The sequence below is a fragment of the Falco punctatus genome, assembly GCF_963210335.1.
Source record: "Falco punctatus genome assembly, chromosome: 17".
Classification (NCBI taxonomy): Eukaryota; Metazoa; Chordata; class Aves; order Falconiformes; family Falconidae; genus Falco; species Falco punctatus.
Window position 1 is genome coordinate 3800736 of NC_137597.1, and position 25805 is coordinate 3826540.

Below are 25805 nucleotides of genomic sequence, written 5' to 3' on the forward strand. Positions count from 1 at the left end.
CCCACCCTGGGGGGGGTCCCTGAACCCCAACAGCCACCTCCACGGGGGGCAAGAGTGACGCATGGAGGCAAACGAGGACCCAGACCCGAAGGACGCTTACAGAGCTCAGTTATTTTCGCTTGCTGCTTTTTGTTGTATCCACGGTAATACAATCACGAGATATATATATATATATTATATATATACTTCTTAAATTACACAATCAATGTACAAAAAACCGGGGTGCATTGCTGAGACAGGTGGTTGGTTGGGTTTTTTTTCTGACTTTTTTTTTTTTCTGGTTGTTTATTTTTTTTTTCCTATTTGCATACCTAGCAGGGGACGTGGGGCTGGGTGGCTGTCACCCACCATGCCCAGCACATGGTGCATCTCCTGCCTCTGCGAGAACACTTGATCCCCGAGGCCAAAAAATTCACGAACCAACGGAGGGGGGTAGGAGAGGAGCGTGCAGGAAGGTGATGGCATCAATGCTGCTAAGGGTGATGGTGTGGGAAAAAAATGAGAGATGAGCCATAGGGAAGAGCTCAGGATGGAAAATATGCCTGGGGCAGCGGGGTTGGGGTGACCATGCGGGGTGGCAGCACCCATGGGTGCTGAGGGGATCCCGTCCATGCTGTGGCCCGTTGCAGAGCCCAAGCGCAGGAGGGGTAGAGCCCCTTGGGGAAAAGCAAAGGGCAAAGGCTGCAGCCGTTCCCCTGCTTTGGCGTGTCTTGTTCTCCACCCTCCTCACCAGGCAGCCGCTTTGCTGCCCAGGTGGGGTCTGTTGCCTGCACCAAGCCCTCCTCATCCTCCACCTGGCTGTGGGTCCTGCTGGCACCGTGCAAGGCTGGACGGTGCTTGCCTCCATCCCTGCTCTGCTCCTGCCTCTCTCTTTAGGATGGGGGAAGATGGGGACCGTCCCCAGCAGCATCCAGGCTGGTCCCCGCTGCCCCAGGCTGGGTGTGAAGGTGCTTCCAGCAGCGTTGGGCTGCGATGGCTCCTGGGAGCGCTGGATTTTAGGGCCATCTCACCCTGGATCTGGTGTGCCTGGATAACTGCCCTCACGAAGGGCAATGCTGCTCCCTGCAGCACACACCGGGCATCAGCTCGGGAGCCTGCGCCTGCTCCAGACACGTTGACAGCCCAGCCATGAGGAAGAGGACGAGGAGGAAGCTGAGGAGATGCCACCAAGCTCCATGGCAGGGCTGGTCCCACCACACCCGGACATCTCCATCTGCCACCATCCTTGCCCAGGAACCTGCCTGCGGATAGGGCTGGGTGGCCGTGGGGCAGGAGGGGACATTTGTCCCCTTCCAGCGGGGAGGGAGGATGAACCAGGGAGAAGAACATGGAAACACCAAAAAAATTGGTGTCGGACTCCAATCCCTCTCGGGTTTTTTTGGGGTGAATTTGATTGGTCCCAGGAGCATCAGCGCCGTGCATTTTGGAACAGTTCCAGCCAATCAGAAGGCGGCTCATGATTTCAGTATCTTTAAAAACCAACCAATCAGGAGCTCTCACTGGTTGGGCTTCAAGATCTTGAGGTATCGGCTTTTTTTCGCTCGGAAAAAAAAAATATAATAATAAATCAACTAACGTAGACGAACGGACAACGTCGTCTTTCGCTTCACGTTATCTTAGAAGAAGAAGAAAGCGACTATGCAAAATACTCTTCGGAGACAACTCTTAAAAAAATAAAAGCTTGGTCGGAAAATATGTCTGAATCTCTAAGTGTGAGGAGTGAAGGACCAGACGGCAAGATGGCTGGTTGGCTGGTGGAGAGATGGAGACAACGGAGGGTGGATTTATCTGCTGACGGCAACGAGGAGCACACCACAAGACTTAGATTGCCTCCACGTAGTTGGCGGGGTAGAGACCTAGTTGCCCGTTGTCCAAGCGCCCTTTGCACCACCCTTGCTCGTCTTCTTCACCGAGTTTGGTTAGTTCATCACCTGGAGAGGAAGGTGGAAAGGGAAGAGCTCATTGCAGGTGGTGGAGCTTCTTCTACCACCCCGTTTCTCCCTTGGATGGAGCTGCTGAGTGTTTCTAGGATTGATGCTGAGCACCCCAGTTTGCAGGGTAGAAAGAGAAGGGGTGACCCATGAGACCTCATGTACCCTGTCCCACCACCTCTCCGGTCCCACCTGGGTTTGGGTTCATCTTGTGCCTTCCCTTCTCTGCCAGTTCAGCTTTTTGAAGGGCTGGGATAAGCCAGAAATTGAGGGATTTCACACCAAAATGTGGGCGACCCGCAGCTCCGGCAGGCGAGCGCTGGCCGACCCAGCACCGCTGATGGACTGTACCTGCTTTGAAGCTGAGCTCATCCTGCTCCTGCCCGTCGTAGTCGTACAGAGCCCGCACCCGCACGCCCTTCCCCACTGACTCCTCATCGAAGGGGTTGGTGCCGCCGTTGGCCTCGCTGGTGTTGAAGGAGTTGCTGCCTTCGTCGTCGGACCACTCGGCGCTGTAGGTCTGCCCACGGTCGTGGCTGCTCACGCTGGGGTGGGGGCGAAGGAGGGAGAGGGGCTGTCAGAGCGGGCGGGGGGATGGCGGGGTGCTGTGCTGCCAGGAGGACGCCGCAGCTTTCCCGAGGTTACAGGGGAGTGGGAGCTGCAGCGACCACCCCGCTCACAACAGCCCAGCAAGGCACGGAGAGGGGACAGAGCGTAACGGTGGCTGTCACTCAGGAAAGCCCACATCCCTTTGCCTGTCCCCACAGCGCTGGCAATGTTTGCACAGACAAACGCCGTGCCGCTCCCCTCCTCGCCGCCCCTCACCTCCCACGCTCGCCCGCCAGTGCCCCCGTCTCGCCCGTGCTGCTGGTGTTGGTCAGGGTCACCCCCTCGCCCTTCTTCTGCTTCTCCTTCCGTGTTATCGTGTGCGTCAGGTCCGGGTTCCACTCCTGCAAGCACAGAGCAACCAGCCCCTGAGCGCCCAGCTGCCCCGTGGGGCTGCCAGCACCCTGGCCAGGGTCCCCAGCCTCACCTCAAACTGGGGCCAGTTCATGGGCATCCCAGGGCCACTGGTGCTGCGGAACCACCGGAGATCCTCCTGCGCATCCGAGAGGCGGATGGTCTGCTCCAGCTCCCGGTAGACGTTGGCGTAGCTGCAGGGAGAGACGTGGGTCGGGGTGCTGCAGGTGGAAGAGGGGTGACCTGGGGATGGGGTGGGGACATGCCCAGGTTGTGTCACCTCCTACGAGGCACTGGGGAGCACCCGGCTCCTGTGCAGCCCTCCTGCCACTTTGGTACCTCTTAGTGACCATCATGTTGGCCAGAAACCCCTCTCCCTTGTATTGCGGGGGCTGGGCTGTGCTGGAGGCACTTGGTCCCTCCAGAGCTTGGTTTGCTCTCCAGGCAGCGCAAGGAGACCTCACACAGGCGCTTTCTGCCCAGCCAGACCAGGAGGCACCTACCTGCTGCTCTCGGCCAGGTTCAGGTGCCTCTTGATGTCCAGCAGCACTTCCTTGAGGAAGTTGAGCCTCTTCTCCTCAAACTGCTGGCACTGCTCAAAGACCTGCTCCATGCTCTCGATGTACTGCGGGGTGCACTTGTTCAGCTCGTCCAGCACCTTCTCGTACTTCTCCTGAGTCTGCAAAGGCACAGGAGGGTATCGGGGTTACACCTCAAGCACCCCAGAGGGTGCTGAGAGGGTCCGGTTTGTGGACCACCACACTGGGGAGCCCAGACTGAGCCTCTGTGGGTGAAATCAGAGCAGCCGCTCGCACCTTTTGCACGTCTTGCTTGCACTTTTCCACTTTGTCCTGGAGCTTCTTCTGCTGCTCGGGGGTGTTGGACTGCTCCGCCTTGCTGTTGGCTTCCCGGGTCATGGCCAGCTTCTCCTCCTTGCACGCCAGGTGGTAGGCTTTCTTAGCTGTCTCTAGCTGTGGAGAGGAGAGGAGAGAGGAGAGGAGAAGACAGATGTCAGAGTAGCAGTCACAGCAGCAGTCACAGCCCCCTGCCCATCCCTCTGCTGCAGGGAGCTGCCACCTGGCTCTTCCAGCCTGGACGGGGCACCCAGAGCTGGAGCTGGGAGATGCTCCAGGACATGCTGCGCTTCTCCTCTCACCTCCTTGAGCTTCTTGGCCCAGGGTTTCTGGGCTTTCCGGAAGCCATCCTCAGCCTCCTTGGCCTCCTTGAAGCCTCCCATGATCTGCTTGTGGTAGGCGTCCTTCTGCCAGTTCTTGACCTTCTCGAAGTCATCGTTCAGCAGGCTGTTCTTCACCTCCTGGTGCAGCTCACTCACCTTGTCCGCCTCTGTCATGATGGCACCCCATGCCTTCTCCAGGCTGCCATACTGGGGACCTGGGGGGCAGAGGGGACAGCCAAGTGTCACTCCACAGCCCTTACCCTCTCCGCCTCTATCAGATGAAGTTGTGACAGTGCACGGGGACCCATGGGGACCTTGTGGAAGCCATGGTACCTTTCTCAATGAGCTGCCTCCACCGCTTGGACCAGTCAGTGAGCTGCTGGGCGTAGGACTTCTCGATCTTGGCCCGCTCGTGCACACAGTTCATGAGGTCATTGCAGAGCCGGTGCCCGTCATCAATCCGCTTCACCGTGCGCTTGTAGTTCCCCACCTGGGATGGGGATAGGGATGGGGATGGGGATGGGGATGGGGACAGGCAGGTGTGGGAACTGTGGCCAGATTGCCCAGCTCAGCCCCAGCTGTCCTGGGGTGGGGACAAGGGGGGCACTGGCCACTTTGGGGGTGCAGGGATGGTGCTTTTGTCTTGGGGGTGCTCAAACCCAACTCCTTTTGGTCCCCTCCACTGCTCTGTGCCCCTCGGGGACAGCTGAGGTTGAGACCTCCAGCAGAGCCAGCTCAGACACCCAAACCACCATGGCAGGGATGCCTGCAGGCACAGCTCACTGCGGGAGGGGAGGGCAGCATTGTCCCCCCCAGCCTGGGGTACACCCTGGGATGCAGTGACAGTGGCAGGGGCCCCGCGGGAGGAGAGGACAGCCAGGACTCACCTCCCAGAAGCTGTCAGTTGTTTCCTCTGCCGTCGCTGCTGACTCGTCGTAGGAACCCGACATGGCTCCCGGCGCTGCCTTGGGCGTCAGTGCGGGTGCTGGGTGGCTCTTGGGCAAACACCAGCCTCATGCACTGAGGGGAGAAGAGGGGGGAGGGGGGGAGTCATGGGGGGGGGGGGGGCGCGTGAGCAGGGGACCCCCATCCCTCCTGCCCACAGCACTGCAGGACAAGCATCTGGCTACAGGGGATGGCGATGGGGATGGTGCCCATTCCAGCTCTGGACTCATCCAGTGCCCGCCACGCGCCACCCCCTTGGTGCCATCCAGCCCCCACAAAGGCAGCTGTGCTGGGTGCTGGGAGGGAGGATCGTGGGGAGCTCACCGGCCGGGGGCCTGGCTCAGCACCACGTGTCCCCGGGGAGCTGCTGCACGAGGGGCCATGGCAGGGCTGTGGGAGGGATGCAACGCCTGAAGAAATTCTCGTCCTGATATTCCACCCTAATCCATCCTGATCTTCAGAAAAACGGCATCCCCGGAGCGTCACGTGGCCCCGCTGCATGGCTTAACCCTTTGCCGCTTTGCCAAGAGCCAGGACTGGGAATGGGGATGGTGGGTGACATCGCATGCAGACGGAGAGGGGACCATGGTGGCCATGAGCATCTTTGTCATCCCCATCCTGCCCCGGATTTGGACAGTGCTCCCACAGAAAAGCACTGGGCCTGTACTGCATAGCATCTGCCACCGGGATGGGGACAAAGTGGCCATGAACTGCCCCAGTTTCCTCCTGCTTTGTCCCCAAAAGGGCTGCGGCAGCGGGATGTGGCCATGATCCCCACGTACCAGCCCTTCACCTGGGCAGGTGGAGCAGGCAGTGGGAGACCCGGCCGCCTGCATCCCCCCCTGCACCTGGGAGAGGGCAGTGGGGTGGGAGGGCAGGGCTGGGGGCACGGGGTCCTGGTGCCCTGGTGCCCACCCGTGGGGGATAGTCGGGTGCCCACGCTCTCCAGCTGTGCACACAGCTGGCCGCAAGGAGCCCAGGGGCCAGGGCAGGGCATGGTCCCAGGAGGACAGGGGGCCGAAACGGTTACTGGAGCGCGGCACAGGGCTCGCTGTGCTGGAACTAACAGGGCCTGGCAGGGATTTAGTGATATAACCAGGGAGGCACCAATCCCCGCCGCCCTCCCCAGCCGGTTAAAAATAAACGCGTGACTGTCCCTCGCTCAGCCGCCGAGACGCAGATGGATGGGGGACCGCGGTGGTGCGCAGTGCCAGCACCGTCCCCCCGCAGCCGGCAGCACATGGCGCCCGCGCCTGCCTGGCACCCACGGCACAACCACTGTCCTCCCCACCCGTGAAGGTGCCCAACCCAAACACCCACGGGCTGAGCACCCGGTGGCACAACCCCCAGGGGACCCCGCAGGGCTCTTTGCTTCACTGCAGAGGCTGCGCTGGCACAGCAAAGGCATCCTTGGGGTGACAGCCCCAGCCTGGAGCCGGGAAAGGGACCCTGGAGGGTGGAACGCGCCCACAGCCGGGTCTACCCTGGGACCCATGGGTGCGTGGGCCAGCCCCCACCCAGCCCCCAGCAGCCGAGGCAGTGGGGCACTGCGGGACGTGGCTGCCGCAGCTCCTGCTCCTCACCATTACCTGGTCTGAGCTGCAGCCCAGGGGTTATTTTTGGCTCTGCATCACTTCCCAGCTAACCCTGCCGCCGTGTTGCCTCTCTCCTACCGCGCACCCCCATGCACAGCTGTCCTCGCACCCCCACACACGCGCGTGTGCCCCCAGCCCCGCCAGCGCAGCCCATCGCTTCGCATCGAGGCGGCTGGCGGTGACGCCGGGTGCCCGCAGTGCCAGCGGCTAAGCCGCGGCGTGGCGAGCTGCCAGCCCCAGCCATGTGCTGCCGCTTTGGCACTCACAGCCGAGGGGGGGGCTTCGCTTCCCTCCCCCCAGCCCCACATTTCCACAACGTTGCCAAAGAGAAGCCGCAGAGCATTTGGCATCGAGTGATGGTGAAGTTTGGTCCCGGCTCCTGCCCCTGCGTGCCCCTGGGTTGCTCCCACAGCAGCCGCCCCCCTGCATCTCGCTCCCCATCAGCCTGCTGGGCGCTGAGCACTGCCACAGCTCAGCTCACCCCTGACCCTGCGCAGGCAGGAGGCTGCTGCAATGCAGAGGGCTGGCGCTGCCGACGCTGCTGGCACGGGCAGCTGCCCGTAATTCCACAGCCGGCAGCCCTCGCCAGCGGTGCTCTGACCCCAGGCAGGCAGGGACAACCCAGGTTTGTTGTCCCCTGCCCATCGCTTTGGGCCAGCACTGCTCCAGCATCTGTGGTGCCATCCTCCCGCAGCTCCCCAGCACCCGGCAAGGGTGAGAGGGACAAGCCGGGTCCCCCAGGGGGGTCAGCTGAGCCCCTGCCTCTCCTGGGTCCCTTTGCCTTTGCTGTAACATCACCATTAAATGTGCAAACCCCCAGTGCGGCAGCCTTGGGGTGCGCTGTTGGGTGGGGGTGCCCCATCCTGGGCCTTGGGGTCCCTGGTGAGGTGCCAGGCACCAGCCCCGGCCCCGGGGAGGCTGCGGCGGGGTGGCACGTTGCTCTCCCTCCAGGTTTCTTGGTTGCCCTGGCCCCAGCACCCCTGCTACAGCCAAAAAGCAGGGATGGGGACGTGATACTGGGAACAGGCAGCTGCCTGCATGTGTCCCCTTCCTGCCTGCTTGCACATCGCCTGAGCCTGGTGGGGACCAGGGGCTTGGAGGGGCTGCAGACCTCCTGCTGTGGGTTCTCCTGCTGCCAAGAGCCCTTTTCCAAGGCAGGATGGTGGCGGATAAGCTGCAAGGAGGGGAGCAGAGCACAGAGCGAGCCTGTGTCCCATCCCGGTCCCCATCCCCTGAGGCAGGAGTGTCACACTCATGGTAACCGTGCATGAGCCCTGCTGTGGGAGGGCAAGTGCTACCGGGGGGAGTCGGTGATTGATTATTGGTGAAGGCATCCAGGGAAGGGGGAAGCCATGCTGGCAGCTGCGCTCCATCTGCAAGAATCAGAGCAAGCAGGGAGCTCCCCGACACCAACCCCGAGCACAAACCGATGCAACGCACGACATTTCCCTGGCGCAAACCCTTCCACAGCTGCAGCATCCCGACACGGAACCACAGCCTGGCCCGGCCAGTGCTGCCCAAGCCGAGGGTGCTGGGGACCCTCGCTTGCCGGAGCGTGTTTGCTGGGGACGGGATGGTAATTTGCTGCACACTGTTGCCTTGTAGTTACCCGGGGGCTCCCGGCAGTAAAGCCGAGGCTCAGCAGTTGGAAAGGACCCAATGGTCTGAGCCAGTTTTATTGCTATTAAACACTGGGACAGATCTGGCTTGTCAAACCAAACCATCCATGGGGTTGCAATATGAAATATTTGCTATGGTTTGGCTTCTTTTGTAAGCACGTGAGGCTGAGGATGAGTGCAGGGGTTTAGGGGGAGGAAGTCAGCACGGGGTTCAGGTTTTTGGCCACAGGGAAGGTCATTTGCTCTCCCTTATCTTGGCACAGGGCTGGCCGAGGGTCTGTTGGGGGGGTGCAGCACCAAATAAATGCCACCACGACACACCACTGCTACCACCACATGAAAACCACTCGTGGCAAAAACAAATGGACCAGAAACGGCCAAGAAAACCCAGGGGAGCCTGGTAGCAGCATCTCCCACTGCACCGCGGCACCTCCAGGGCTGCCGTGCTGCTGCATCAGCCGCCAACCTCAACGCCGCATCCACCGCGGGTACCAATGCCCACGTGCTGCTCCTGTTATGGGCAAGTATGGGGGATGAGATGCCCCCGGCACGATGGCAGGTCCTCGGGCGAAGCTGGTGACACCGGTGTGTGCTTTGCAAGAGGCTTTGCAGCTGCAGGAGCTGCCGTCTGGTTCGGGTTTGCTGCTCAGCTTTGACCCAGCCGCGTGGCTGCGGGTTTCCCACTGGACCGGGGCTGATCTGTGCAGCCCACGGAGCTGGGGCAGGGAAAGGTGGGGCTGGCGAGGGGCACAGCCAGGGAGCAAGGAGGGCACAGGGGTTTGGCTGTGGGATGGCTGAACCTTCTCCCGCGCCTGAGCCGATGTGGACCCTGTGAGGAAACAGTGCTGATTCACGCTGGCAGCTGTGGTTCCCGGAGGCAGGAGAAGAGCCGAAGCCAGTGCTGAGGGCTGAGCAGCCTGGAAGGTGTGAGCGACCTGAACACCCATCCTCCCCCCTCAATATCAAACCCAGCTCAAGGCCAGGCGGGAGGTGAGCCTGGACCCTTCCCAAGCCGCCGGCTCCATGCCAGCAGCCTGCAAACAGTTCACGCCAGGGCCCCATCCTGCATCCCACTGCAAAACCCCTCTGGCTGCAGCACAAGCAGGGGCAGAGCCCTGGGGCAACCAGCCAAACCGTGGCCAGAACCATGGCCAGATGGGAGGGGACGCGCGTGTCCCCCGTATGGCTCGTGCATCTCCATGGGATTCTGGCCAGGGCAGCTCCGTGCTGCTGGCTTGGACCCGGTGCACAGCATGAGGTGGCTCCGAGGGCGGCAGGTCCCTGGAGGTGGCGCGGTAGGTGACGGTGGGAAACTTCTGGGAGCCACTTTTCCAATGAATCCTGTTCGGGATGCGCCTGTGGCAGCCACCTCATTTCAATCGGGGTCATCTGCATTGACTGGGGGGGGGGTCTGAGGATTGGCGGGGGGGGCGTTCAGCTGCAACAGGGGCTGCAACAGGGACTTGCTGGAGGACCCTGCCAGGTCAGGGCTTGCAGGCTCCCCAAAGCTGGAGCATTTGCAAAGGAGGTTCAATGATCCAGGAATATTACCGGGAGCCACATGTCGCACCTGCAGACGGGGGGGGGGGGATGACAACCACCTCGCTGGCCAGGGTGGGGGCCACGTGCCATAGGTGCCACCAGGTTGCAGGAGCATTTGCTCCAAGCCCTGGCAGCAAACGGTTTTGCATTTTGTGCGCACTCTGCAGAAACCTTCCCCGTCCTCCTGTGCTCCCCAAAGTTACCCCACTCCGAGCACAGGGCACCCATCAAAGTCTTCTCAAGATTTTTTGAGCCTTGTGTAAAGATTTCTGGAAATATGCGTGGCGTTTGCAGATAACGCAAGCGTTTCTCTCCAGGGGAGCTCGCAGCCCAGCTCAGGTACAGTGGATGTGCCAGGAATGTGGATGGGCACCACGGTGAGGTGCAGGAGCAGGATTGTTGACCCCATGCATGTGTGCTCAGGCCTGGGGGAGACAGGGCTCAGCCGCAGCTTGTGGGATTTTGATGTGTCTTCCAGCTCTGCAGCTTTTCGCAGCCTGCCGCCTTAGCTTGCCACTGTAAACAAGGATGCTCGGACTCTCGAGCAGGGATTTTTGCGGTCCCAGGAGCAGGGTTTAGGCAAGAATCCAAATTCGAGGTTCGCAATTAAACCGAGAAGTAGCAAACAACAGTGGCGGAGGATACGGCGGTGCCATCCCCTCACTTCTGCATTGGGGAGGGGGGAGACCAGAGCATCACGTGCTGCCAGGGGGTGGGGGAGGGTCCCGTCCTCAGTACCTTGGCGGGACAGACCTGGGGCTGGTTGGGGACAGGAGGCGAACGGGGGTGCCAGGAGCAGGGCAGTGCGGAGGGGACAGCGGGATTTTGGCTGTCTGTGACGGGCAAAGGAGACTTGGAGCCAGAGGGGGCTCCAAGAGGGGGTAGGAAAGCAGGGGGATTGGGGGGGGGCAAGCGGTAATCTGGGGTGCCAATGGCAAAAGGAAGGGCTTCAGGGATGGGGGAAGGCACTCATTGGGGCAGGGGGCCAGCGATGACATGGATGGCACAAGTCCCCCCCCATCATTTGCAGCTGGGGAAACTGAGGCACAAAGCCGGGAGTGCAGCAGCGTCGCAGAGTGGGTGTCCCTTGCCCCAGCACCCTGTCGGACACACAGGGGGGGTGAAGGTCATGTCCCCCCCCAGCCTCCCCAGCTTGCAGAAGGGACCAGGGGACACTGTGTCCTGCCAGGGGGGTGCAAACCTATACCATACTGCCCAGTCCTTGCCCAGCATCCCCCCCTTCTCTCTCTCCACCCCCACAAGCGACCCGGCATCCCACACCCCCACTGCCCCCCTCCCCGCACCCCCATCCCCACCTGCGCAGAGGCCCCACGCAGCCCCCTCCCCACAGGGTACCCCCCCGGCGCCCCTTCCCAGGCTGCCCCCGGCAAAGCCCCGCGGGGGCTGGCGCTTACCTGGGCCGGGCGGCGGGGGCCGCGGGGGCCCGGGGGGCGCACGGCGGGCCGGGCTGCGCTGCGCTGCGCTGCGCTCCGCACCAGCCGGGCAGCAGCGGCAGCGCGCACGGCCGCGGGAGCGCGCCCTGCCTGCAGCCTCCCGTTGCCATGGCAACCGGGGATGGAGCCGCTGCCTGCAAAGGTTGCAAAAATCATCGGGGGGTGGGGGTGGGGGGGGGTGGATAGAGGCGGGGGATTGGGCACACAGCCCCCCAGTTGACCTGCACCCAGCCTGCCCAGGGCGCAGCACCCCATGCAGAGGGGTAGCCCTGTCTGGTGGGTGCTGAGCACCCACCTGGCACCGGGGGCAGGTGCCTGGGGGCTGTGCTGTGGGTGAGGGTCTCCGCATGACCGCGGGGGGGCCAGCAGCGGGGGGCTGGAAGGGGCTGGCAGTGGGGTGCCAGGACCCTGCCGTCAGGTGCCTGTGGGTGTCTGGCCCCAGCAGCGCTGCCTGTCACTGCAGGACTCCATCAGGGCCACAAACAGGCTCCTTCATGCTGGGGGGCTCTTTGGGGAGCTGAGTGAGGATACCCCGGGGTCCTCATCCTGCTGCTCCTTGGGTCCTTGTCCCTCCTGCACAGGACAGGACAGAGCAATGCACTCCCTCCTCTCCTCCCTGGGCTCTCGGCCACCTCCACGGTCCCAGGAAGGGGCTGGGGGGGGGGGGGGGGGGGGTGTTAGGGCTGAGCTGCAGCTTTTGCAGAAACAAACACCCCAAAACGCCTTCAGAGAGGCAGCCGGTGCCGCCTCCTTGCCAAATGTGCCAGCTGGGAACAGGCTGGCGGGAGAAGCAGGAAGAATCCTTCCCACCCAGGGAGGCTGGGGAGGGGGGTGACAGGGACTGCACCTCCCCTAAGGCTTCTTGGAGGCCAGGGAGCCCGGCAGCCCCCTCCCCACTGCCATCTGCCCCCACCCGAGCCCTGGGGGTTCTGCCCAGGGTCACCGGGGCTTAGCACTGGATGGGGGTCCCAGGGGGGAGCAGGAGGCTGGAGCCCTCCCACCCCCCAGCCGGTGCTTTTGGGGAGCTGGGAGGATGCGGTGAGGGTGGCGACAGGCTGTCCCCCTCCAGCTGTCCCAACACACCGCGCCTGCATTTCCCCAGCTCACGGGTGATGTCAGGGAAATTAAAAGCCGGCAGGAGACGAGCGCTCCCAGCCAAGTAACCGAAGCTGCCCACAGAAGCTGCCATAATGAGGCTGCCAGGCCGCTGCCGCCGGGATCGGGTTGCCCAGAGAATGTGACCCAGTCCCGGGGGGCTCCGCAGGCCTCCAGCGCCGGCTCAGCTTTCCCCTAACGAGCACCTTCGACTGCTTAATGAAGCTCGGTGGGGCTCACCATCCTGCCTGCCTTCCGGCTCCTTCCAGCTTCGTGCCATCCGAGCTTGTCTTCCCCCCTCACCGACAGACAGGAAGGCACCCGAAATATTTCGTGCCCGGCTGTAGCTGGCAGCAGCGCTCAAGACTCAAGACCCAGGCGATCAAATGCTCCCCAACCCTGACATGGGAGTGGGGATGGACTTCGGTCCCTGCAGGTGCAGGCAGATCTTTGCCCGTTGGCATTTCAGGGCGAGAAACCAAAGGATGCTGATTAACTGGGTAGGATCCTTACATGCAATGAGTTGGCAGTTCTCAGTGCAGGGTGGCTGCAGGTACCGCTGGGCTGTCCCAGCTGCCTTCTGCCCTGACAGCATCCCCGCTGCAGAGGAGCAAATGTGCTCTGCATCAAGCATTGGGTGACAAACACTCAGAGTAGGGTGACAGAGGGACCTCAATGACTTGGGGCGGGGGGGGGGGGGTCCCAGTGCTAATAGCCCATTGCCACCCAGCTTTGTGGCAGGTGTGGCCCACACAGGTAAGATCAATTCACATCTCCTTCCCTGGCAGCTCGAGCTGCTCCGTGCTGGTAGAAGCAGGAGCCCTGCCTCCACAACACGAGGCTCCCACAACGTCAGCCAGTTCCTTCACCAAAAACTCGGCCACGATGAACTTTTCCCTGGCTCTCACCATCCCACCGCTTACTATTTCCCGCGGTAAGTCATTTCACCTTCTGTAAAATGAGTTTCCTTGTGGGAAGCAGCAGCCAGTATTGGCACGAAATAAGCCCTGATTTATCGGGCCACTTGCCGCTCTGAAATTATGGCTCTTCAAGCACCGCAGCAAACTGAGGAGCAGAGCAGATTAGCCCACACCGTGCTGGCGCAGCTGCCAGCAGCCTGCCTGCGCGGCGAGCCGGTGCGGGCAGCAGAGGAGAGAAATGCCGCCAGCTATCAGCCGCTCTGCCCATCACCCCGCCACGAGTGCCAGCCTTTGCACGAATGCTGGGGGGATTTTCACGCGTGGCCTGCTCCCGTCTGCCTCCCTAGCAAGGAAAGGAAAATGAGTTTCCTAAATCATGGCAGAGCCCCCGGTTATGGTGCTTTCTGCTGAGCTGGCTGGCGTGGGGAGCAATGGGGGAGACCCCAGCCCATGGGCACTCTGGGGGATACTGCTTGGGGGTAGGGTGGGATCCCAGCATCCCGCTCATCCCGAGCCTGTCCCTGGCCTCCTGCTGCCCCTTCCCACTGATGTCAGGGGCAGAGGAGCCTGAGCTGGGGCTTGCGGGGCTGGATGGGGCCAGTGCCCCCGTGCTCGCCCCATGCCCAGGCTGCACCCTCACCACGTTGTGCCGCAGATCCCAGGAGCCCTCTTGGGCTTGCTGGGAGAAGCAAGCACAGGGCTATTTTGCATCCTTAATTAGCAGCAGAGGATAATTGGCCGCTCTGCAGCAATTACGCAGAAAGGCAGCCATTGTGGAGGGCCCCAGCATGGGGCAGGTGCTGCCAGAAACCCAGCTCCTACCGAAACAATCCCCTTCTTGTCTGCTCGTGACCAGGCTTGGGGCATCCTCCGAGCCCTTCCGGGGAAGGGGATGGGGATGGGACATAAAGGCTCCATTTTTCCTGGGAAACGGTGCAGGCAGCTGCCTGGGAGGAGCCCGTACATATTGCCCATGGCCACAGCGATGGTGGTGCTGGAGCTTCACTGCCTCCTTCTCCCTGTGCTGTGCCATGCCGAGGGCTGCTGGGTGCTGGCTCGGCCCCTCGGGGAAGCTGCCAGCTGGATGCGGGCTCTCCTTCCCCAAGACCCATCTGCGGAAGCGCGGCAGGGTCCTGTGTTTGCCTTCGAGGTGTTGCACAAACACCAGCCGGGCTGGCCACCCTGTGGGGACAAAGTCTGTCCCTGGGCAGAGCCGCTCGCCAAGGTCTCCTCCTTCTGCTGAGCTGTGCCAGAGGAGCCCAGCTCCATCCCAGCTCCATCCCAGCCTAGCAGCATCGCCTCCTGGCATGGCCAGGGAGACCAGCAGGGTGGGGGACACAGGATTTCCAGCAAGGGGGGTCCCACACAGAGCCAAACCCAGGCTTTGGCTCGCTGCAGGATGTGGCCCTGGTGCAGAGGCACTTCCCTGGCGTTGATGTTCCCTTCCTCGCCTGCCACTGTGCACGTCACTGATGCCTGCCAGCCGCCTTGGGCTTGCCTTCCTCAATCCCTTCGCGGTTAAATCCAGCTCCCATCCTGCTGCAGCCCCTTCAGCGGCTGCGCACCCTGGGGAGAGGCTGGAGAGGAGGGGCTCAGCGCCGGCTGAGGGGATCACGGATCAGTGCAGACCCCAGGGCAGGGTTAGCACCATCAGCTGAACCGGTAACTGGTGAAATCTCCAGTTTTCTCCGGGCTCCTGCAAAGGGAACACAAAATCCCAGGAGGGGGGAAGGACCCTCAGGGCTTCAGCCAGGGTTGCAGGGTCAGGAGCCACAGCGTGGCACTGAGCTGTGGCTGGGGCCAGCAGTGCAGTTGCCCAGCTGTGCCAGCTGTGCTGCAGCAATGGCCTTGCCCCAGATATTTGGCTTAGGGATGGGGTTTGCCTGGGGAAGGCGGCACGGGAGCAGAGGGAAGCGGGAGCAGTTCGAGGGGCTGCCAGGGCAGCTCTAATCCGTTTAGCGAAGCGCTTGCTTTGCCATTTCCAAGGCAGATGCAAGAGCAGCAAAGAGGAGACGTGGGCAGAAGCGGGCAGCGTGGCAGGACAAGGTGGGCAAAGGCAGAAGGGCAGCTCTCCTGCTCCGTGGGATGAGCCAGGAGATGCATTTCTCCCAGGGGTTGCTGCAATAGTGGCAGCATCCCAGGGGCTGCCATGCGTGCGGGGTCGTCCCCCCAGTTCCATCCCTGTTCTCCGGGAGAGGAAGAAATGAGGTGATAAAACGGTAGCAAAGCCCCAGGATGGCACCGGGCAGCTCCAGGCACCTCGGGATGTGTTGCATCCCTCAGCCCCTCCTGCCCCAGGGCTGCAACAGCCTCCAGCTCTGCCTGAGCAGCTGGAAATTTGCAGGCACAACCCCCAGGTGGGTCCGGGACCCCCCAGCCCCATGCACCCCACAGGGACCCCACTGCTCCCTCCGGCTTCCTGGGACAGGCATCAATCCCTCTGACCACCCTGCTCACCCTAATGCACCCCCAAAACCACAGCTTTGTTGCCCCGTGTGCCTCCAGAGCTCACACCCTGGGGGCAAATAGGGGCTGGGGGTGGGGGGTGGGGGGGCTGAGCTCCGAGCCTGCCTGCAGCTGGGGAGGCAGAGCCCCCCGGCAGCACCCAGGCTCAGCTTAAGCCGCCTTTCAGAGCTTCAGCTCCCTGCCAGCTGCTCGGGTGTCAGGGTGCCCGGCCGCGCCCCTGCGGCTGGTGGGATTAGGGAGCTTCAGGGGGGCTCTGCCGTGAGCTCAGCCCTGGAGCACCTGGGAGCTGGGCAGGGGGCTACCGGCGCAGGCTGGACCCCTTCGACCGAGGGCTTGGAGCAGGAGCCTGTGTTTCTTGCCGGGTAAGATGATGCCAAACGTGTCCCAGGGAGGTGGCGGGGGGAAGACGAGCACGGTTGCTGCCAGCCCCCCGACCGCAGGCTGTCCTGGCTGGGGTCCCAGCCCTCCCTTATGCATCCATAGGGGGCTGGAGGGACCCCCTGCCCTGAGCCGAGAGCAGCTGACCCAGCAGCCTGGGGGTACCCCTGGCCCCACAGTCAGTGTGTGGGGCCAGCAGGCCCTCCACCCCAGAAGTCCCCCCACCCCAGAAGCCTCCTGGGAGCCCTGGGTGGGCTCTGGGAGTGACGGGCACTGTACAGAACGGGTCCACGCGAGGGCTGGCATGTGCTGCGTCCCACCAGCCCCACGGTGCCACCTCTCGTGAGACCCCAGAAGCTTTGCCCCCTGCCAGAACCCCTGCCAGACCCCTGCCCAGACCCCTGCCAGACCCTCATTGCCGTTTCACACCGGACCCCAGCCCCCCCTAGGAGGTGCAGGCAGCCAGGCAGGGATGTGTGGCACCCACGCTGCTTTCCTGCCCTGCCAGAGATGCCATGAGGCCAGGAAAAACAGGTCAACCCGAAATCTGAGGGGGGGGACCTGGGGTGGATGGTGGCCCCCACTCGGCACAATCTGGCAGATGTTGGAAATCACTTAAAATGGGTCACGGAGCCGCTCTGCCGGAGCAGGTTTCATTTCCCAGCAAGAAGCCACCGGCACAGGGCAGGGACCCATTTCTAGCCCACTACCAGCTGGGGACCACCGGAGGGGGGCTCGGGGTGACGGTGCTGCCAGGGTGCACCGAGTCCCAGCATCCCATCCGCCACCTGGGGACACCGCCACCGTCACCCGCCGTACGCCACCGGCAACCCTCGCCACGGCACACCCCGGCCAACCCACCGACGGACGCCAACCTCCCGCCTGGCCGGGAGCCGGCATGGCCCCGAACGTGCTGGCAGCGGCATGGCGGTACCTTTGGGACGTGGGGGACGCCGGGGCCTGGCTGCCTCTCGCCGGGGCTGGCTTTGCTCATCGGCTGGAAGGAAGGTCACGGCAGATGGGGAGGAGGGGGGTAAAGATCAGCGCAGGGATTAGGGAGCCATTTTTAGCCACCCAATCGCCGGCCCAACCCCACGGCTCCTTGGCCGCGCAAGGTGACAATGCCACCCTGGAGGTGGGTGGCAATCAGCCGGCAGCCCCGCCTGGGCCAGCCGGTGGCCGTGACGGGGGTCCCCAGTGTCCCCAGGCTCCCCTGTGCGCTGCCAGCCCCCCTCCCCCCCTTCTCGCAGCCTCCCTTCCCCTCTCCCCATCCCGAGGGGGCTCAAGGGGGCCCCCATGGCAAAACCCCCCAGTGACAAAGCCCCCCCATGGCAAAGCCCCCCCTGGCTCCAATGTTTCCACCATCTGCCACCCATGGAAGCCCACCTGCCGCTCCTGGGGGGCTCAAACTCCCCAGCAGGGCAGGAGCACCCTGGTCTGTGGGGGAGCATTGCACGGGAGGGGGGGCTCAGTCCAGCACCCCCCCCCCCCCCGCACCCTCCCCAGAGCCACCGTGTCCCCGCAGGGCCAGCAGCCTGGCTGGGGAGGGGGCGCCGGGTGGCCCCCACCTGCTGGGGGAAGTGTTTTGGGGTGTGAAGGGGATGCTGGTGACATGGTGTGACATGGAGGGGGTGACACGAGTGGGGACGTGGAAGGGATGTCACGAGTGGCGATGTGGAGGGGGTGACATGGAGGGGGTGACAGGAGTGGGGACATGGAGGGGGTGACACCAGTGGGGATGTGGAGAGGGTGACAGGAGTGGGGATGTGGAGGGGGTGACATGAGAGGGGATGTGGAGGTGGTGACAGGGAAGGGGTGACACGAGTGGGGATGTGGAGGGGGTGAGGTGGAGGGGGTGACATGAAGGGGGTGACACGAGTGGGGATGTGGAGGGGGTGATGTGGAGGGGGTGAGGTGGAGGGGGTGACACGAGTGGAGACACGGAGGGGGTGACGTGGAGGGGGTGACACCAGCAGGGATGAGCAGGGGGTGACATGGAGGGGGTGACACGAGTGGGGACGTGGAGGGGGTGATGTGGAGTGGGTGACACAAGTGGAGGCGTGGAAGGGCTGTCACGAGTGGGGGGGTGGAGCGGGATGTCTGTAGTAGCGACCGCAGGGGGTGACACGACTGGTGATGTGGAGGAGGTGACAAAGAGAAGGTGACACGAGTGGGGACGCAAAGGCCGGAGCGCTCCCGGCGGACGCTGCCCCCCTCCCCCGTCAGGCAGCGCCGCGGGCACCCCACGCCTCCCCCGGGGCCCTGCGCGCCCCGCTCAGGCAGCGCCGCGGGCACCCGCGCCGCCAGGGGGCCTTCGGGAGGCCGGAAGCGGCTGCGCGGCGCAGGCGCGCTCCTTTCCGCTCTTGGGCCCGCTGCCGCCGCCACGGTAAGGCCGCGCTCTGGGCCCCTATCGGTCTCCCATCGGCGCCATCCCTGGGCGGCGGCGTGGGGCCGCTGCTCGGCGGTGCCGGGAAGCCCTGGCCCGGCCCCCCGCGGGGGGAATGCCGCGGCGGGGGGGCGGAATTTAGGCCCGAGTTTGCGGGGCGGGAGGCGGCGGGGGGCACTAGGCCGCGGGGAGGTCCCGTTACCGGGGGGGGGCAGGCCGCGGGCTGGAGGGTCCTGGGCTGGGGGCGACTGCGGGGACGAGCCGCCGCGGGACCCTTGTTCCCAGCGGTGGCACCGCGACCTTCCGCCCCGGGAGGCTGCCGTGGTGGGGTCCTCGGCCTGCCCCACGGGCTCTGCCCCGCTGGGGGCCGCCACGGCGCGGGGCCGGTGCGGGTGCTCCGCCGCTCAGCAGCTCCGCGCACGCCGCCGTGCCCTGAGGCCGCAGCCTTGCGGCTCCGCGCTGCTGGGCCCAGGGCGTCCCGCTCCCGGGCCGGGAGGCATCGCCTAGAATCCAGTGTCCCCTTGCTGGGGGTGACAGTGGCAGCGTGCTTCCAGTGCGGGCTTATGGGCTCTGGGAGCGGGCTGTGAGAGGCTTCCTCAGCTCCCAAGTTGCTGAGTAAAGTGTGAGTTAACAGCCACGCAGGTGTCCTCGGATCTCCAGCACCCGTGGCAGACCCAAAACACGCCTCACCCTGAGCTGTGCCTCTGCCTCACCTGTGTCTGCCCTCGTCTCTTGTTTTGACTGACATGAGAGAGTTTACAGTCTTTAATATGGTGATGTGATTTAATGTTAAGGATCAAAAGTTTGGACTGCTCAGTTTTTCCTTCACAGGAAAACGGTGGGAAGGGATGCCTAGCAGATCAGGTGCTGAAAGGTAGTTCAGGAGGTTCTTACAGGAGACAGTAATCTGGGGGGTGTTATTTAAGTGTCAAGCTTTCCGCGCAACCTCACACTTGTTACTTTATAACTTCTGGTAGACTTTGAATGCATTTATTTTAAATCAGCAGTATTTACTGTTTACTGCTTGCCTCTTGTTTAGATGTTGATGCCCAAGAAGAACCGAATTGCCATCTACGAACTCCTTTTTAAGGAGGGAGTGATGGTGGCCAAGAAAGACGTCCATATGCCGAAGCATCCTGAGCTTGTCGACAAGAATGTGCCCAACCTCCATGTTATGAAAGCCATGCAGGTACGGACGTGAGGGTGGGTGGCGAGGGCTGGGCTGCCGGCCAGCAGGGATCTTGGCACACGAGATTGTTGTGTACCTCTGAGATTGTTGTGTACCTCTGAATAAACATCGTCAGCCGTTACCAAATAAACCTTGTCAGACATTGTCTTGCATTTGCCTTTTCTTTCCTGTTACAGTTTTTTCCCCTGTTCTTCTGATTTTTGCAATTTCGTTTTTGATTTATTGTTCCCCACAGACCATAGAAGTTTATTATTTTTAGGATCCACATCTCTAGCTCCATTTTTGAAGCTATGATAACCTCTGTGAGTGGTAGCCTTGTATTTTCTCACAGAGTGGGAATGATGCTGTAATTTTGTCCTGTGCATGTGAACTTTGTCTCTATGTTTTTATTCCCCATGTACCCTTGATAAGCTCTTGTGTTCATAAAAACATCTACTGAGGGTATTGATCAGAGAATGTTGAATGGTGATAAGGATCACACGTGAAGTAATTGAGAATTCTCCCTCTAGTCTCTGAAATCCCGTGGTTATGTGAAAGAGCAGTTTGCGTGGAGGCATTTCTACTGGTATCTGACCAACGAGGGCATCCAGTACCTGCGTGATTACCTGCACCTCCCCCCTGAGATCGTCCCCGCAACCTTGCGCCGGAGCCGCCCAGAGACTGGCAGACCGCGGCCCAAAGGTGAGCGGTGGTTGCAGGGTGGCTGCCCCAGCAGCAGGAGGAAGCGGGGAGCGAGGTTAAGCGTGTTAGCGCAGGTGTGGTGGACGGTCAGCTTCCAGAGCAGACTGGCGCGAGTCGCTGTGATTTCTGAATGTATAAACATTATTACATCAAGGAGATACGTGTAGGCTTTATTGCTTCTGTATTTGGCACTAGCCTGATGGCTGCTGGCCGACTGAAACATTGGAGGGGGATGAAGAAAACTGTGAGACAGAGAAACGCTCAGAGTCTGCGTCTTGGCCTTGTCTGGTAACGCAAGCGGCTGGAATTCACTGAAATCAGGCCTGCCGAGACCGCAGGCTGTGGAGCGGGGTACAAATTGGTGCCTAGACACGTCTGAGGTCAGTGACAGGGGATGTCTCTTAACTGCCAGGGCTTTTCAAAACCTGCTCTTGTCTTATGGAAAGGGCCGGCAGCAATCACTGGTGTTCTGTCAGGAAGATGATGTGTGCACTGTTGGTCCAGTCCAGCACGTACAGAGAACCTTGTCTCTGGCTGAGTTACCCTTAGAAGAGCTGCCTGGGAGGCTGTTGCTGTAAAAGTTGAGTGGCCTTGGCTAGGACTGCTGAGATAGGGAACAAACCTGAATTCTTGCGCAGCACACGGGTGCAGGATTCAATGACTGAAAGCAAAAGCTAAGCCTGGGCACTGGATGTGCTTCACAGGGGGGTTCAGCTGTCAGGTTGGTTATCTGCAGTTCTGCCTTTTATCACATAGACTTAACATGCTGTTGGGCAAGTCCTGTTATTAAAGCTGCTTTCTTTTAAAGGTTTACAAGAAATACATGTGGTGTGTTGGGCTTGTAGTTCTCATCTTTTTTCTTGGTGGATTTTCTGGTTTGGGTTTTTTTTTTAGTGGGTTTTTCATGGCTTAAAGTGAAGGAGATGCTGATCAGGCAAACAAATGTGCTGCTGATACTGACTTCTTGGATTGCCTGCAACTGTCTAAAGTTTGTGTTGCAAACCTGCCTCTCTAGTCCACACAAGGCAGAAGCTATCTTTTTTCCTTGTGGATTCTTGGTATTGGCCTGTTGAATGGCTTGTGAACCATTTTGATACCTTTTGTGGTATAATAGTGTGCAGTACAAGTGAACTTGAGGTGAATGTGCTGAAGCCACCATGCCCCTCAGTTCAGTTATGAAAACGTTACGGTGTACCAAACTAATAATTCAGAACAGGAAAGATGGATACGTTGCTTGTATGCATTTAGAAACGCTCTGCAAAATCCCTTCTGCTTAGTTTTCCTAGTTTCTTGTCCTGTAGTAGAGAAGAAACAGAGCAGTGCAGAATATGGACTGCAAAATTGTCCAGGAGATCTTTGGAGACATAAAAATTTTTCGAAACTTGGAGAAAGGGGGGACAAAATTGCTGCATCGTTGGCAGAACAGCATTGCCAGGTCTCTAGGGGCAAGAAATGTCTTCGCCTTCAAGGCAGGAGATTGTAGGTCTGTCTGCCTTGTGTGGAGTTGCCTCTTGTGTTTACGAAGAATAATGTAGGATATTGTTCTGCCCTTTAGAAAGGACTTGTGTGAAAGGGGAGTCTTGCATGACAGAGCTTTTCCTGGTAGATGGTAGGAATCTACTCGTCCTGCTTCTGACCTACATCATAATCCTGTCAGCAACTACTGGATACTGCACTGGGGATGAAGGCTGTGGACACAGGGTGCTGGGGAGTTCACCTCAATCTCCTGTAAAACTTGTTTTTTAGCCAAACAAAACTGTAGCAGCATCTGCTTCAAAGGAAAGAGTTGCATTGGAACTAGGAAGATGCGGTTTCTTTGATCTCTTAAGTAGCTTGGGATGTTACAAATTTTATTCTTTAGGTGCTGTGTCTATCTAACGAGCTAAAGAAACTGCATATCTAATGGGAGGATGGGGCTTGTAGGTCCTGGCTAAAACCTGCTCAGGGTTTCTGCGGTGAGGAAGCTCCACTTTGCAGCACCGCAGCCCTTTCCAGAGCAGTGCCAGTGACCTCATTCAGTCTGCACCTTGGCAAGGTTAGCTGGTAGGGCTGCACGTACTCTCGCTTTCTGTGGTGTTTCTCTGTGGACTACCTGCCTTAGGCTGCAGCAGACTAGGGCTGACAGAGGCGTGTGTGGATGGTGGTGCAGAACTCAAGCTCTCCTGGAGTTTTGGGGCCTTTTCTCGTGCTTCCATGCAGTGCTACTGACTGGCTCAAGTAAGTCTTGGTGCAGAAGCTGGAACAGTTGGGCTAAAGCAGGTTTTAGGCTGCTGTGTATTTGATGCAATTTGTGTCTGTTACAGATGTAATTTGACTGACTGAAATCAAGGATGGACAGATCTGCAGTTTAAAAAATAAAAATTTTGTTGGCTGCGAGATGTGCTGTAATGGTTTAACCTGGCAGAAAGGAGCGATGTAGAAGCACATGTAGGATAAGTGAATCTGCACATCCGTGGGTAGTGTTTCTCTTTGTTAATAAAGGCATCTATTGTAAGAACTGGCTTTTTTGGTGGGGAAAACTAGTGCCTGTAGTATAAATCAAGCCTGTAGAAGTGCATGATTCGTGGTTCTTGCCTAAGACCGCTAGTACACTGTGGTGCACCAGGCAGCAACTGCCCCTAAGTGTGTCTTGCTGCCTGGGCGTGAAGATCGTGGCCTGGTGCTGCAGGAGTGGATTTCATCTTTGAAATGGCGAACCCCCTGAGAGTGGTGCAGGGGCTGGCAGTTCCATCACATCTGTTTCTTTACCGCAAGTGTTCTGTTTGATACTAATCTGAAGTTACGTAGATAATCTGCTCTTAGTTTTATTAATCTAGTCCATTGTGGAGGATTTGTGATACTGATACAGTGTGGCTGTATTTTAGCTTGGGATCAGAATGTCATGCAATTTGTGATTTAGCTATGTCAGATGTGACAGATTCCCTTGTATTCCTTATATTTTTTTATTAGCATTATTTTGTGGCTCTTGTTTGAAGGCCAGAAAACTGTTAGGATGATGCTGTAAATTCATTTTTCACATTATTTAACTTCAGCCTGAGCACAAGCTGGTGCATTTTTGCAGATTTCACCCTTAAAGTTAAGTTCTCCTTATTACATCACTTTTTTTGTTCAGGCTTATGTACACTGTACAAACCAAGGTGCAGCTCTGCAGGTAGGTCTAATACTTAACTGGAGAGCTACTTTTCCACCTTGAGATGCAGGGTCACCCATGGAATGAGCTGTGTCCCAGGTAAACGGTGTGTTTGATGGTGCTGTTTCCACTTTTAGGTCTGGAAGGTGAACGCCCTGCGCGTCTTACTCGGGGAGAAGCCGACAGGGATACGTACAGACGCAGCGCCGTTCCACGTGAGTGTCCATCATGTCGCTGTGTGAATATCAGGCTGACCTTGCTTTCTGTGCAGCTTATGTCTTTGGGAGGATTGTCTCCAGTATTGGCCTCCTTTCAAGAAGAATAGGGGAAAATGAGACTCTTGGCATAGCTTAGGCATTTGCACAACAGAGTTTGTCTGTATCTGCTTCCAAATGGGAGTCTTTTCTTGAATTTTGTCAAGCTGGACGGTGGGATTTTCTCAGGAGGTGGGTTCAGTAACTCTTTAACAGTCTCAGTAATGGCTGTTTTACTTGGTGATGTTTAGCCTTAGTTTTCTTTGATTGTAAAGCTTTGATTCCAAGCAGGAGCTGCTGTAGTTGGTGAGTGGATTCTCTGGTTAGTAACTTGTTCTTCTCTCTCCTCAGCTGGGGCTGACAAGAAGGCTGAGGCTGGTGCTGGAGCAGCCACCGAATTCCAGTTTGTGAGTATTTGCATTTGAGATTTGCTTCCTTTATTGAGGCTTTGATTAGGAGAAACTGGATAGGTTGTATCTGCCTGCTCTTCAGGGTGGCGCTTCTCAGGTGTGCGGCTGAGGTCAGGTATTTGGCTCTGGCTGTGTGAGAGGGGCTGGTGCTGTGACGGGAAGCCAGTGGCACATCTGAGAAGCGAGCTGAGGTCTCTGGACGAAATGCATGTTTTTATACTTCAGAAATAGAAGAGTTTGAGGCATGATCTGCAGAGATGGCTAGGATGGGTTGATTTTGTTCTTAGTATTGCTCATCGGGTTAACTTGTCAGGTAGCTAGTCTCAAACAGATCAGAGTTAGACTGTGCTTGGAGCAGGGGGTACTTCTCAAAGTAATGCAAAATTGAGGAAAGACAGCTAACTGGTTTATGATTTTGGTGGTTCTTTGTCGCTGTCACTTGCTTGATACGGTGACTAATGCTTTTCCTTTTCTGTTGCAGAGAGGTGGATTTGGTCGTGGACGTGGTCAGCCTCCTCAGTAGAACTTCCTGCTCATGTTTTGTGTATAATAAAATAGGTGAAAATTCCAGCTGGGTTGCATCACTGTGTCTTACTTAAGTGCATAAATCTAGAGCTCACATAGCAGGGAGGTGACTCAAATCTCTGACATGTGGAACAATAGTAGTGGACTAACTTGTGATGAGAAAACAGGTTGTAGGAAAGGAACAGTGTAGGTTTGGTGGTTGCTGACGGGGTTTTGCTAGTGTGTCGAGGTGATTCTTACGAAGGAATGAGGAGCCTCAGTTCATAGCTCAGGCAGTTTTTCTGCTCTGCCCAGGAAGATGCTAATTTCTAGTAATTCCCAGTAATGCAGTAAAGCTGGGCTGAGCTGAGGCTGTCTTGCAGACAGAAAATTCCAGGCAGTTCTGCTGTGTCAGCCTGAGGCCTTCTGTGAATTGGACGCAACCGGCGCAGGCAGGTGAGCGTTTCCTTCACCCAGTTCTGAAATGACTGGGTTAATTAACTGTGGTTTAAGAGAGATGGGTGTTTGTGACAGGACCTGCTGTCTGGAGCTGAGGCGAAGCTGGGGTGCCCTGCAGTGCAGCCTGCCAGTAGATGGCACGCGCCAGCTAATGACGGCGTGATGCTAATTGGAAAGGGTTTCTGTAGCCTGGGAAATGGTATCTTGTTCGAGGCAGCCTTAATATCACAGAAATGCTAGATACCGATCCGGGGGAAAGGAGCTCATTCCGGTCCTAGTTTGGGGTGAGGGAAATGGTGGGTACAAGATGATTTATTATTATTATTATTATTAATTTAGCTCTGAGGGAGTTGGCACTGTAGGGAGAGACTAGGTGTTTCAAATTGTCTTTTTAACTGATCCAGCTGCCTCCGCTGAAGTTTGTAGGTTACGATTTAGCTCAAACTAATCCAGACTAACCTGCTGGATCCCAGGTGACTGGATTTAGCCAGGATGCACTTTACAGCCTAGATTTTAAAGGGAATGTGCTCTAAAGAAGCGTGCTCTCTTTTTTTTTTTTTTTTTTTTTTTTTTTTTCCCCCTCTTCAGTTTTGCTAGTGAGCTTCTAGGTTGTCTGGGCCTACTGGGGCTTTTTGTTCAAGTTTCTTTTATCCTACAGAGTGGCGGTAATGTTTAAGCTCGTCTACTATGCATTTGTAGTTTGATATTGT

At 59.0% G+C, this 25805-nt stretch overlaps 2 protein-coding genes across 4 annotated transcripts; one reads left to right on the forward strand and one right to left on the reverse strand.

The window, feature by feature from the left end:
* Positions 1-161: 161 nt before the first annotated feature.
* Positions 162-17493, reverse strand: PACSIN1 (protein kinase C and casein kinase substrate in neurons 1). 3 transcript variants are annotated; one of them, XM_080367541.1, is made up of 10 exons: positions 11185-16064; positions 4956-5088; positions 4402-4558; positions 4048-4283; positions 3707-3862; positions 3395-3570; positions 2965-3085; positions 2757-2881; positions 2283-2476; positions 162-1931 (listed from the first exon to the last, which is right to left on the reverse strand). In XM_080367541.1, the coding sequence occupies exons 2-10, from the start codon at positions 5016-5018 to the stop codon at positions 1822-1824; spliced, it is 1338 nt and encodes a 445-aa protein (XP_080223667.1). In that variant the 5' UTR covers positions 5019-5088; positions 11185-16064; the 3' UTR covers positions 162-1821. The 3 variants fall into 3 exon arrangements, with proteins under 3 accessions (XP_080223667.1, XP_080223668.1, XP_080223666.1); XM_080367542.1 differs by lacking the exon at positions 11185-16064 and adding an exon at positions 5338-6866; XM_080367540.1 differs by lacking the exon at positions 11185-16064 and adding an exon at positions 17017-17493 and having other exon boundaries at positions 163-1931.
* Positions 17494-18349: 856 nt separating this feature from the next.
* On the forward strand, positions 18350-24702 carry LOC308054544 (small ribosomal subunit protein eS10). The gene is made up of 6 exons (XM_080367556.1): positions 18350-18468; positions 19508-19657; positions 20167-20338; positions 23606-23683; positions 24074-24129; positions 24614-24702. The coding sequence occupies exons 2-6, from the start codon at positions 19508-19510 to the stop codon at positions 24653-24655; spliced, it is 498 nt and encodes a 165-aa protein (XP_080223682.1). The 5' UTR covers positions 18350-18468; the 3' UTR covers positions 24656-24702.
* Positions 24703-25805: the final 1103 nt, after the last annotated feature.

Bases quoted from the DNA above. Each gene is read 5' to 3' on its own strand.
- PACSIN1 (XM_080367541.1), bottom strand. From the start codon at position 5,018: ATGTCGGGTTCCTACGACGAGTCAGCAGCGACGGCAGAGGAAACAACT. The intron at 4,559-4,955 runs GTGAGTCCTGGC...TCCCCATCCCAG, and splicing joins CAACTGACAGCTTCTGGGAG to GTGGGGAACTACAAGCGCAC. The intron at 3,571-3,706 runs GTGCGAGCGGCT...GTGCCTTTGCAG, and splicing joins GCAAGCAAGACGTGCAAAAG to ACTCAGGAGAAGTACGAGAA.
- LOC308054544 (XM_080367556.1), top strand. From the start codon at position 19,508: ATGTTGATGCCCAAGAAGAACCGAATTGCCATCTACGAACTCCTTTTT. The intron at 20,339-23,605 runs GTGAGCGGTGGT...TTCCACTTTTAG, and splicing joins TGGCAGACCGCGGCCCAAAG to GTCTGGAAGGTGAACGCCCT. The intron at 24,130-24,613 runs GTGAGTATTTGC...TTTCTGTTGCAG, and splicing joins CAGCCACCGAATTCCAGTTT to AGAGGTGGATTTGGTCGTGG.